We start from the raw sequence: 12,806 nt of genomic DNA, 5'->3' as shown, positions 1-12,806 counted from the left end.
GGGTTATACATCTCAGAGCAATGAAATGTTTGCTGTGTGTGCAGGTGGGGTCGCTGGAAGGATATTCTCAATCATGGGCGCTTTAAATGGCACCTGACGGAGAGAGACATGGAGGTGCTGTGCAGGGCTCTTCTGGTCTACTGTGTTCGCCATTATAAGGGAGACGATAAAATTAAGAGCTTCATCTGGGATCTGATCACACCTACTAAAGACGGACACAATCAAGCACTACAAAACCACTCAGGTTTTTAGCGTTTTTGTTCACATCGTCAGTTATTTTTTGTTTTGCAAGTGCATTCATTCATTCTTTTTGACATGACTTTGGTCAAGAATTTTTATCGTTTAAATAAAACAATAAATCCATTACCATAACTATGCTTGTGCAGGTCACCAAAAAGGATTTTTGTTACATTTTAATTTTTTATTACGTAATAATAACATTATTATTATTATTTTTATATTTAATTTAATGTAATGAGTTAATTGTTTACTTATTAATTTGTTTGCCACCAATTCAAATAATTATTAAATTGAAGGTCAGTTTAGTTTCAGGTTATCAGTTTTAGTTTAAGTGTTTAAAGGTGTAATTCGCCCAAAAATTACCCATGTTTTACTCACCCCCACTTTTGGATATGGCTCCTCCAAGCTTGGTAATGCTGGTGGCTATTAGCCCTTTTTTGAAGCTCCATAATTAAGATATATCTGTAGTGAAATTAACATATACACCTCTGGGGTGATTTATGTAACACATGATTTCTAAAAAGTATTCGGGGGCTGACCTCTGTCTTGATGTATGACATAAGCTGCATTCGTAGCATAAACTAGAAGAGAATAGACATGAGGATAGAGCAATGTTAATGTATTTTATACATAAGTTAGTTAAATGTATGTATACATAAGTAAATGGACAATTTTTTTTTTCTTTTAAAAAAAAGTTACAGCAAAATGTTTTTACTGTGCGAATAAACTAAAATATTTGTGCTAAAATTAAACAAGAAATTATTAATTACCATTATTTGAATGGTAATTAATCATAAGCATCCCTAGTTCAATTTTAACAATGCAATGACTGCTCCTTATATAACTGTAAAATATTCATTTAAAAACATGAGACACTTGTCTTCACCTGTCCAGGTCTGTCTGCTCCTGTCCCACGGGGTCGTAAAGGCAAGAAACTGAAGAACCAGTTGAGTCCCCCTGAGCTAAAAAATGCAGACTGGCTGGTCCACTGTAACCCAGAGGTTGTGCTTCAGGATGACAGCTACAAGAAACACCTCAAACAACACTGCAACAAGTAAGACTTGTGGATATTACGCAACACAAGTATGCATTTGCTTAGTACATTTTGTACATTTTGCACTTTTTTTTGCACTTTTTTTAATATACTACATAGTGCAAAATTAAAATATTTTGCACTATTAAAATATTAATACGTCCTACCTGTCATAAAACAATATTTGTAATTTCATTCAAATATTATGAAATCAGACATGTTGTAATTGATACATTGATACATTGCCTATCATAATAACATGAAAAGGTTTTAAATGTGTAATCATCTTGTATCTCGTCATAAACAGGGTGCTTCTGAGGGTGCGGATGCTGTACTATTTGAAGGTTGAAGTGCTGGGGGAAGCTGCTAATCAGGCTCTTGAAGGGATCCCAGCTAGGTATTACATGGCCCACAAATGATCTTGACTTCCTGCATGCTCCATGAATTCTGTATCAAACTGCTATCATTGTAGAGTGGCTTAATATGTAAGGATTTCTGTTTTCTACAGTAAGCTTGAGGTAACCCTCCCTGATATTGACTATATTGAGATACCTACTATATGGTGGGATGCTGAAGCGGATAAATCACTGCTTATTGGAGTTCACAAACACGGTGAGACCTAATCAAAGAAGAATGTGTGCAACAGTCACAGCCAGTTCTATGATGCAATTCTTGTGATTGCGCAATGGAAATCCGTGCAGACACAAGTACATTTTTTACTTTTTAGCAGAGATGTGATGCATTTGAACGCATTTAGCAAATTTTGATATGCTCCGTATGGTTCATATTAACTTCCTCTTGCTTTCATTATGTGCATTAACTTCTCTTTGTGTCCCATTCAGGGTATGAAAGGTATAACGCCATGCGTGCAGACCCTGCTCTGTGTTTCCTGGAGCGAGTTGGTATGCCTGATGTCACTGCATTGACGGTAGAACAAAGTGGAGCAGAAACTGCCTTAGATGCAACTGATAGGTAATATGCTTTGAGCAGCAGAGATATAACAGTTGCAACACTTTGCTCTAACACCCATAAACACGTTTCTTCTTTTGCAGTATCAGCAAGAGTGATGAAATCAAAGAGGAGAATGATATTAAGTCTGAGGAATTAGAAGAGAAAGTAGAGATCAAGGTAATAATAGGAAGTCAAAGAAGTGTCAGGTGAATATTGCCAAGAATTTTAACCAGATGCTCAGACTGTTTATTTAAGTAAAGTTTTCTTTTATAAAGGAGGAACCCATGTCAGAGGAAACTGGGAAAAATGACAGTACAATGACAGGTATTGAAACCTTCCTTATCCATTTACTTACTTACCAGTAAATACTGTGAAAAGATGGTCACAATAGACCATGAAATATTATTTGGGAGGTTTGTGTCATTATTTTTTAGATATGCTTTTTTGTTATTAAGTATAATTAAGACGAACTCTGAATTATACTTAATAATAAAATGTAAAAATATACCACCCAGTCAATTTCCCTGTGACTTTAAAAAAAACAGGCTTTCTAACATGCCTACCTGTGCTGGATAAATTAAGGAAATTTACTAGTCTACACTATTTTTATGCTATAATTATGCTATTTGATTCTATAAAAAAATCGCTTGATAGAGTTGTCTAAAGCTGAACTTTCATAAAGTTATTTAAAAGTTGTCATATTGCATGCTGTTGCTTTGGCATCCAAATAAATGTGACACAAATCCTAAGATGACCACCCCTTAATATGAACATACTTTAGGTTGAGTCTAAAGTATCATTTCTTTTGAAGGAGGCTTTATAGGATCTCTCGCAGGCGACCTTGTTGCAGAAGTGATGGAGCAGGGACGAATACAGTGGCCGGCAGGTTCGGCTCTTACAGCACGCCTGCGGCGCCTCATTACTGCCTATCAGCGTTATACACGGCGTGAGCCGCTTCGTCATGATTTCCTCTTACACGAGGGAATTGCACCTGTGGCCTGGCAAATAGGAGAGTTTAGGCACTGCACTACTGAGCCTGACCCACTCTTTTTGGAGTGGCAGCGAAGGTGAGTGAGTTTTATTGTTTACAGTTATTTTCTCAAGATGAAATCAAAGACAAAATCCTTAGGAAGTAAAAAACATCGAATGAACATTGAATAATATTTTGATTCTGCATTGGCATTGTGCTGAAAACGATTATTTTTTAAAACATCTCTCTTGACACAGATGGACACGTCGAGAGCAGGCTGACTTCTATCGTACAGTGTCTTCGTTTGGAGTAGTGTATGATCCAGATAAGAAGACTTTTGACTGGAACCAGTTCCGTGCCCTTGCTCGATTAGAGAGGAAGACGGATGAAAGCTTAGAGAGATATTTCCACAGTTTTGTTTCAATGTGTCGAACTGCATGTAGACTTCCGCCCAGAAAAGATGAAGGTATAGTAGATAACTAATAGTTTGATGGGAAGATTAATAGAAGCTAAATCTATCATAATGTAAACAACTTCTTGTCTCATGTAGGTAATGTGGATCCTTCACTGTTTGTGGAGCCTATTACAGAAGAGCGAGCTGCCCGAACATTATACCGTATTGAGCTTCTGAGAAAGGTCCGTGAGCAAGTATTGCGCCACCCACTCCTGGGAGCTCGACTGCAGCTTTGTCGCCCTAGCTTGTATTTGCCTGTCTGGTGGGAGTGTGGCAAACATGACCGTGATCTTCTCATTGGGGTCGCTAAACATGGCTTGAGTCGAACTGATTTCTACATCCTCAATGACCCCCAATTATCCTTCCTTGAGGCCCACCGGAACTATGTTCACAAAGAAAACCACAGATACCCAGTCCCAGGCTTGCCCCACCACCATTGCTGCTTATATGATGCCAACCTTGGGCATTGTCAGTCCCCACAACCTCCAGATTATCACCCCACACCTTCACACCACACACAAACACAACTCGTCCACACTCATGGGCATCACCAGTCAACAGAAGTGGTAGCATCTGAGTCTGGAAGTTCCCTAGGGATAGGTACAGGAAACAGGGAAGGATTTTTGGATTGTCCTCCATTGGATGACTCTCTGGAATTGGGGTCTTTGCAACATGAAGGCTTGACATCAGACACACTACATGGCAAATCTGGTAAAGAGGCCTTCAATGGATTCCCCTTTAATTCTGCAACCGGTGGGCAGAATATGCTAAATTCGTATGGTGTGCAAGGGGAGTTAAATGGGTCTCAAGGAGACATGGCAGACTCGATAGCTGGGAAACTTCGCAGTGATGTTCTGGTGGGAGAGCAAGGATCCTCGGAGGAGACTGGATTAATGGCTCCTTCTGTGGAGCTAGATGAGCTTCAAACTCCTTGGGAAAGCTCGGACCATACTGAAACCTCTGACATGTTCAACGAGACTGATCCCATCTTAGGAGCTCCAACTTTAGAACCCAGCTTTCTCGATGCTCCTCAACCAGAGGATGGACGGGAGGGTGATGAAACGCTCACAGACTGTTTGAGCATGCCTAGTTCAGACTCTCAAAGCAACCCAGTCGAACCACTGGCACCGAGCTTCATGTTGTTCAAAGACCTTAATGTTGGAGAGACTTCTGTGGATCAGACAGATCTGTCAGCCAGTCTTCCAGAATATGTTCCACCACCGCCTCTTGGACTCCCGGATGTGAGTCTTGATCAGACAGATCCCATTAGTGAGGAGCAAGAGGACAAGCTCAGCGATTCCAACATCACACATGGGGTTCCCAGTCCAGAAGAAGGAGCTGAAAGTGTATCGTTTCATTTTGAGAAAGAAGACCTTTCTCCAGACAGTCCGAAGACAAAGGATACTCAAGATGAGATTGACAAGATGCCTTCAATAGACTCTCCAAGGGACAACTGCCTCGAGGAATCTCAGAAAGAGGACTGCCAGGTGCAATTTGGCGACTCCAATAGAGATATGAAAGATCCTTGTGAAGTGGCCTTGGAAGAACCTTATGAAAAGCCTCTAACAGAGCCAGAAAAAGTGCCTTTAGAGGAGTCTTATGATTTAACTTGTGATGAGACCCTACAGGAACCATGCGAAGGGTTTCAGCAAGACACAGCAGAGCAGCAGTTGGTGGAAGAAACCTGCAAAGAACCGCCAGAGCCAATAGAAGACTGCAATCTAACTAACACTACTCTTTCAACAGATTACCCTATGCCTTCTTCACTCCCATCATCTCCAACTACCTTACCTGATACCTCTGTATCCCCGGGCCTTGATGTAGTTCCAAAACAAGAGTTTCTCGTGGATCCAGTGGTGTCAGATGTAAAGCCTGAGCCAGATAGCACTACACAGACCCCTCACCTTGAGCAGACTGAAGTTTTGGAAGTAAAGGACAAGATAAAAGATGAAGGTGCAAAGGCACCAGGTACTGTGGCTGTAAAATCTTTTATGTTTGTTTCTGATTCTGTTAGTCATATGTAGTAGTTCCAGGTCTGTTGAGTTTCTTAATATTTCATTTAATTCTTTACAAAACTAGTAATGGCAGTTTGGGCTGTTTACCCTGTTGGAGAAAAGCATCTCAGCAGACTTAGCTGATGTAAGCTAGTCTAGCTAGTTGGTGTTTGTAGCTTGTTAGACAGCTGTCCTTCATTTCTGAACAAAGCTAGCAAGCTGGATCACTTGAACAGGTTAGGAGTCCAGCAAATTAACTTTGCCTCTTTTAGGCTCCCTTTATTGGTATGTACACATCTATTTTAGGTCCAAAAATATTTTAGAAGGAAAAGACAATGATAAAAGACTCCTGAACGTTTAATTATTGATGTTGTGGTTGCATTACCACCTGCAATTAAATAATTCAACACTTTGTTGAACAATCTGTTATTTCTAATTGTTGACAAACAATAGTCAGATTTGTTTGATGGAATCACTTAATATTTTCAGCACTGCCCATCTTGTTTAGGCAAATTATGTGCTGGTAAAGGATTGCTTTCTCACTATGTTAAAAAAATAAAATCTGTCTCTTTCTGTCCCAGCATGGTTTGAATAGTGATTGTCTGTTTTTTAGCATTATTGGGAGATGTTGATGGACCACGCTTTGCATTGCCCATGTGTGAGATGGCAGACAGTGTTCATGAAATAAGGGAACCAACCATTGCTCAGCTTCTACAAGAGAAAGCACTCTTCTCCTTCTCAGAGTGGCCTAAGGTATTGTCATGTTGGTTTTACTGAAAATGTACTGATTATTTGGAACATTTTGCTGAAAATGTGAAAGTCTTCTGAGTATTAAATAAGGCAGGCTGGTGTTAGCCCATAGTATACATCTAGACATGTATCAGTCACCTGTTTCTGCAGTGAGACCCATTTCATACCCTTTTTTGTATTTTTGCTCCCTACAGGACAGAGTGATTATCAACCGTATTGACAGTATCTGCCACACCATCTTAAAGGGGAAGTGGCCTTCCTCCAGTCAACAATATGAGTCTCCCACCTCATTGGCTAACACCTGCGTGCCCAGCAGTGCCCACCAGAGGGCAGGATTTCTGCCTACCAGAATGCCTATATCTCAGAGCCTTAACTTTAACCTCTCACACACAGTACCCCACTTACCAAAGGTAGGTGTGAGATCTCATCATCAAGCAGGAGGTTTTGTTAAGGTGTCTGCCAATACCTAAATACTGAAATATCCTAATTTTAAATCGGGTTTTGAAAATATCTAGAAACAAATGTGGTGAATTCTCAAAGTTTCGGAGTCCTAAAAGTCATATTTAATGAGTGTCTTGAAGTGTCTACATTGTGGTTCCTTTGGCCAAAAAAAAACGATTAAAATGAATTGTTTTAATACATCTTTCAAATGTAAATATCATCTAATGTCTAATATGGTAAAATACCAAGATTGCATTTGTTTATCAACTGGCATTGAATATCATTCACATAGTTAAACAGATCAAAACTATAGTTTTTGTAAAACCATGCTTTTTGTTTACTTAACAACATTACATTACATTTTTCTTCTTTAGTTTGTTGCAAAATTGGTCACAAAATGTTTTAGATTTAATTCAAACATGAAGATATCCTAGTTTTATCGATTTGATGTACAACTCTTGTCCCAACAGGAGCGATTAGTGGCCCCAGCATTTCTCCCTGACCTCAAACGTCCGAGACGTGGGTTTGAATTTGAGGCGGAAGTCCTTGCCAAACCAAGCCATCTTGGAGAAAAGATCCAGGTTGGCGTGCCTCATCGTGCTAATGCTCTCCTCCTTAATGGCTGGCAGGATGCCGCTATTGACCTCTCCAAACCAACAGAGCTAACAGTTGGTGGAGACAGTGGGCCAATCGGTCAGATGAGCCACACTGTCCAGTCAGCGTCCCATAAAATCACCGGGATAGGCTCCATACAAGGCTCGCTGGGATTGGATATGGCTGGCATTTTGCAGGCTGGCCTGATTCACCCTGTCACGGGGCAAATTGTCAATGGCGGTCTTCGTCGTGATGATTCAATGTTGAGACGGAGGAGAGGACGAAGAAGAAATGTGGACACTCCTGATCTCAGCTTTATAAAGGGGCGAAGTGTGAACTTGCCTGAACAACAGGTTTGTGGAAACGAATGCCATTAAAGTGGATATAGTAGGACAGCTGAAGATAAAAAATTGCCCCATGTGATTCTAGCATTGACTGTTTGTTTGTAAAACATAAAAGGGGATGCTTGGCGAATCTACTCTTCTTTTCTGTATAAAGTACGTTGTAAAAACAAAAAAAAAGTTGAAAGTGAGATTTTATCCCGCCAAGTTCAATGGAAAAAAAAAAAGCACCATGAAAGATTAAAGACTTCATGAGAAGTGGTATGGGGTACTTTTTTGATGTTATTTTTTTGGGGTACTTTTTTTGATGTTTTTAAAAAGATTTATCAGGACAATATTTTAAATATTAATATGATAAATATTATATAGTCTCTCTTGTGATGTTGAAAGAAGCTTTTTTATTATTATTATTTTTTATATATATTATTATTATTTTATTTTTTTTTTTTTCAAACTTGAATCTTGCCACAAAAGTCGTCTTTGAAGCTGATATGGCACTAAAATAAAAAAAATAATATTAATAAACCAATATAACTGGCAAGCGTTGTTTATCTTCATATTCTCCACAGAGCGGGTCCGAGAGTATCAGCCACCCTGTTGTGTCCTCCACATCGTCCCAGTCAGAAGGCCCTCCAGCCACCCCAACGACACTTCCTTCTCAGCCTTCAGCTTCCTCTCCAGCGCCTCCTTCAGCCTCAGAGACCCTGAATGTGAGCATTGACAGGGAAACAGCCAATAAAGGCTTATTGGAATGGCTCCGACAAAACCCCAACTACAACATGGAGCTTTCTGCTTTTCCGGTAAATTTGAATAGAGCTGTGACTTTTCTTTTGAAAATTATAAACAAGGTTATATTTCCATTTAGAAAAATACTTCAGTGATTTTAAATGTACATCTTTAATGTATAGCAATTAAAAGAAATGTAATAAGCATGGGTACAAATAATGTATTTGAAGTAAAATGCATTACTTAAACCTAATTTATTTTGCACATCTTTCTTAGTCTCAGAATGCAAACATATTGCACAGTTTCCTGGAGCGTCCAAAACAGAGACGGCATCGCTGCAAAGACCCATCGAAGCTTGACGTCAACTCTCTAACCGGGGAAGAGAGAGTCCCAGTAGTGCACAGAAACACAGGCCGCAGGGTAAGAAAAACATGCAAACATGCTCCTATATACTTTCGTTCATTTAATATATATTTAATGCAACAATTCCTCTGGTTACAGCTTGGAGGCGCTATGGCTCCAGCAATTAAAGAGCTCTCCCGATGGCTGGATGCAAACTCAGAATACTCTGTGGCTCCTGATTGGGCGGATGTGGTGAAGCACTCGGTGAGTCATATATTCTCTCTAGAAAGAGACTGGAAACTGCAGGAAGCGGAGCAGAGATTATTTCAGTGAAAACATTTGTGAATGTGTAGTAAACTGAACATATGCTAATATGCTTAGAGAAAACATCTGCTAGATGACTAACATTTTTTTACTTCAACATTGTATAATAATCTATACTATAGTTAGATTTATAATATTTAATTGTGTATTAATTTATTATTGTGGTAGGTAGTTACTCTTATGTTTAAATAATTATACAAATTTTTCATATTTAAAAATAAAATGCTTGAATGTCAGTGGTTCACTGAAATCCATTCCATTGAAATTCAACTCAAGTTTATGAGTTTTACAATTCTGCAAATATATCGGACAATGACATGATGTGATTGAATATAAGCAGGCTGTAATGCAGCAAACAATGTAAAGGCATTTAAAAGTGTCAGAAATACTTTCCCTAGCTTATTTATTTCAAGTTAAATTGTGCTTTGTTGGTATGGTTATAGGTATTGTTAAAAGTATAGTATGTTTAGTGTTAGACGAAGCAAAATATAGAGGGGGGTGTTCATTATTCGGCTTTTTAAAATTTCCATTTTAGTGCATCCCTAATATATGTATATGTGTGTACATATATATGCTATTTTTCCTCCTCTAAACGAATAATCTTTTGACTTAATACTCTTTGACTTTCATTGATGCTAAATGAATATTTTCCTTTGTAAACCAACAATTTTTGTATCGCACTATCCCAGGGTTTTCTACCGGAGGGTAAATTCACACGTATCCTCTCTGGACCTGTGTGTCGGGATCCTGGTCCGCGAAGAAGAGGCAGACGACCCCGCAGTGAGATGCCCAAAGCCCCCGAACTCGCAGCTGGCATGGGTCCGCTCTTCATGAACGGCGGCCTCATTGGCAGCATGGATCTGGTTAGCTTACCCAATCTCCGCAATGTCCCTGGCATCCCTCTAACCGGTATCATGGGCTTTCCTCACGGTTTTGCCACTGCTGTACCGTCAGGAGAGGATGCCAAGAATGGACTCAGCATGCTGCCCATGATGCTCCACAGCATGGCGGCCGTGCAGCCGCCCATGTACAGCGCTCACATGAGTGGGATGATAAATCAACCGCTGTCCACAGCGACATCCACTGCAACTGCATCCTCCACTTCAGCGAGTGTGACTTCGTCGAACTCCGCAACCGTGACCTCAACCTCCAGCCCGGCGGATAGTTCGGATTCTGCACCTCAGCGTGAAAACGCAAGCTCTCCGATGAGCACGGAGAACGGGAATAAGGAGGACTCAAAGCAAGGTGCGGAAGACAAGAAAGTGTCTGCTTCGGTGTCTACGGCTGCAGCCACTAGCAGCAGCAGTAGTAGTAGCATCACAAGCACCGGCAGCCATTTGACCTTTAACCCCTTTCTAATCCCGGGAATGTCACATAGTCTGTTGTATCCGCATATGTTCTTGCCACCGGGCAGTATAATGGCTCTGCCTGCTATGCCTGCGGCGGACAGCACGGGCAGCCCCAAGAGGAAGAGGAAGAAGATTAGGGAGGAAGTAGCAGAGGAGGGAATCGGCAACGTTGGTGTGCATATAGATGGTGTGGAATCAAAGGGGGTTAAAGACGAACAGACACCCGAACAAAAGAGCAAAGAGGGCGGAATGGAAGAAGGCAGACCTGATCTTGATTTAGCTCAGGTCAAAGATCCTTCTGACCCTACAAGAGGTCCTTCTGAGGATAAAAGTACTGGGGAAAAGGACAAAGATGAGATGGGAGAAGAAACTGAGTCAAATGCTCAAGGCTCTTGTGATGGTGGAGACTAGAATGCATCCTCACGTTTGGGCCGCAGTACTTTTGTGTGTGTCGTGTCGGTAAAAGTTTGTGTATAGGACTTTGATTATCAATGTATTGTTTATAGATCTGCCCTTGTAATTTCACTGACATCTACTCTACCTTCTGCGTGTGTGCTAAAGATATAGACACTTGAAGCATGCAAACACTCAGAGGTCGCGAATCCTTAAAAAAGGGACATCGTCATTGGTGTTAGCGTGTTCCTTTTGCATCACGGGAATGGATATTCAGACGATTCTGTCTATTGACGGAGAACGCTATTAGTGACCCCAGCATTTCCCCCCTTCCGATTAGGTGTTATTCACTAGCATCTTTCACAGATTCTCAGAAAGCGGTAGGATGTTGGTATTGTGCAAAAAAACAGACGGCGGTCTCACTTCGTAATGGTGTTTCGGATCACGCTCTTATAGTTGCATAAGACCTAGATTTGTGTTTTAAAACATTTCTCTGAATAATGTAAAGAAAACACTCATCCCACTGGTAGAGTACCAGCAGAGCTGCATCTGATACAGTCTCGATGGATCACAGTATTTTGTTCTTAGTTGCTTGCTGCTATGTATTCATTTTAGTGAAGATTTTAACCTAAATCCTTTACAAAGCTATAGGTGGCATGAGTGCAACATGGTGAGTGCAATGGAAACTCAAAGAGAGCAAGGCTTGAAATTGATGGCAAAGAACAATCCTGAGATTGATTTAACTTTTTTTTTTTTTTTTTTTTTGTTCTTGTTGGTTTTGATGTCGTTTCCACATGGTTGCTTTGATAAGATGCCCCCGTTGGGATACTACTAATCATTAAAGAAGTGGCTAAATATACTTAGGGGTGCTGCAAGTTCAAGCGTGAAGGGTTAGTGCCATAGATGAGACTGGTTTCGGTACACAGGCTTGTAAAATGAGAGAACTGTGTTTTTAGTGAATTTAAAAGGATAATTCACCCTAAAGTTAAAGTTCTGTCAACATTCACCCTCATGTCATTCAAACCTGTATGAATGCGGAGCGTAATATTTCCATCAAGCTTCAGAATTGACTAAAACTACTATGTTTCCTTATGCAAAGCTTCCTTGTGTCTTCAGATAACTTGGAACATAATTAATCTGAGCTACATTTATAGTGCATTTTTGACATTATTACGGTTTGATAACCCATTGAGCTTTTATGTAGGGAGGAGCAATCTTTTACAGGTCTGAAACAACATGAGGGTGAATAAATCGTGCCGGAAAGTTACGTTTTGGGTGAAATATTCCTTCACCCAAAATATGACATAAATATCTTTGCAAATCCCTGTTTTGTTTTTTTTGTTTTTTTTACTTCGCTAAAGCCCTTAGGTCGATGGGGTTGACAGAAAGACGTCAGACCGTCTCGTTCTCCTCATGGGTTACGTTGCTCTTATTTTCTCTGGTGCATTTGAAAATACTGTAGAATAAAACCTACAAAGATTTTTGAAAACATGTAAATCTATCTAGCTGTATATTGCTGTTACTTTTGTTTACAAGCACACAATGTTATTTTTCCTCAGCAGTATGTTTCATATTGGGAGGATGTTCAAAAAAAATGAAAAAAAGAAAATCAGCACTAGTGTTTTTTTTTTTTTTAATTGAAATACACTAGTCAATAACCAGAGATAATTTAACTCATTTTCTCCCCGTCTCAACAGGGTCTCTCTTTTGTGGGAGTATTCATTGTCCACCTTTCCACCTTGTTTTTTTTGTTTTCTTTTTCAGTTTTCAGATGTGAAAACATTTTTTGCACAGTCTTTGGTGAATGTTTACCTGTAATTGTGTTCCGTCTTGTTTGTTTATGTGTGTTCGTGTGGACGCATGCGCACGCTTGCACATGTCACTTCCTGTACATTTTGACCTAT

The 12,806-nt window shown here is 40.0% G+C and overlaps 1 protein-coding gene across 1 annotated transcript in view; it reads left to right on the top strand.

Annotated features, from left to right (window-relative positions):
* Window positions 1–12,514, top strand: part of chd6 (chromodomain helicase DNA binding protein 6) — a 34,398-nt gene extending 21,884 nt beyond the window's left edge. Inside the window, 17 exon segments of the mRNA XM_043241323.1 lie at window positions 45–244; window positions 1,135–1,294; window positions 1,581–1,670; window positions 1,782–1,885; window positions 2,116–2,245; window positions 2,326–2,401; window positions 2,500–2,548; window positions 3,036–3,291; window positions 3,452–3,660; window positions 3,745–5,616; window positions 6,256–6,395; window positions 6,587–6,802; window positions 7,304–7,780; window positions 8,338–8,568; window positions 8,771–8,914; window positions 8,996–9,100; window positions 9,850–12,514. Coding sequence (XP_043097258.1) covers window positions 45–244; window positions 1,135–1,294; window positions 1,581–1,670; window positions 1,782–1,885; window positions 2,116–2,245; window positions 2,326–2,401; window positions 2,500–2,548; window positions 3,036–3,291; window positions 3,452–3,660; window positions 3,745–5,616; window positions 6,256–6,395; window positions 6,587–6,802; window positions 7,304–7,780; window positions 8,338–8,568; window positions 8,771–8,914; window positions 8,996–9,100; window positions 9,850–10,920 — 5,530 coding nt within the window. The 3' untranslated portion in view covers window positions 10,921–12,514.
* The last annotated feature ends 292 nt before the right edge of the window (window positions 12,515–12,806 follow it).

Source organism: Puntigrus tetrazona, chromosome 6 (genome assembly GCF_018831695.1).
Source record: "Puntigrus tetrazona isolate hp1 chromosome 6, ASM1883169v1, whole genome shotgun sequence".
NCBI classification, from domain to species: domain Eukaryota; kingdom Metazoa; phylum Chordata; class Actinopteri; order Cypriniformes; family Cyprinidae; genus Puntigrus; species Puntigrus tetrazona.
The sequence above is the reverse complement of the archived record's forward strand: the minus strand, read 5'-3'. Positions and strand labels throughout refer to the sequence as shown.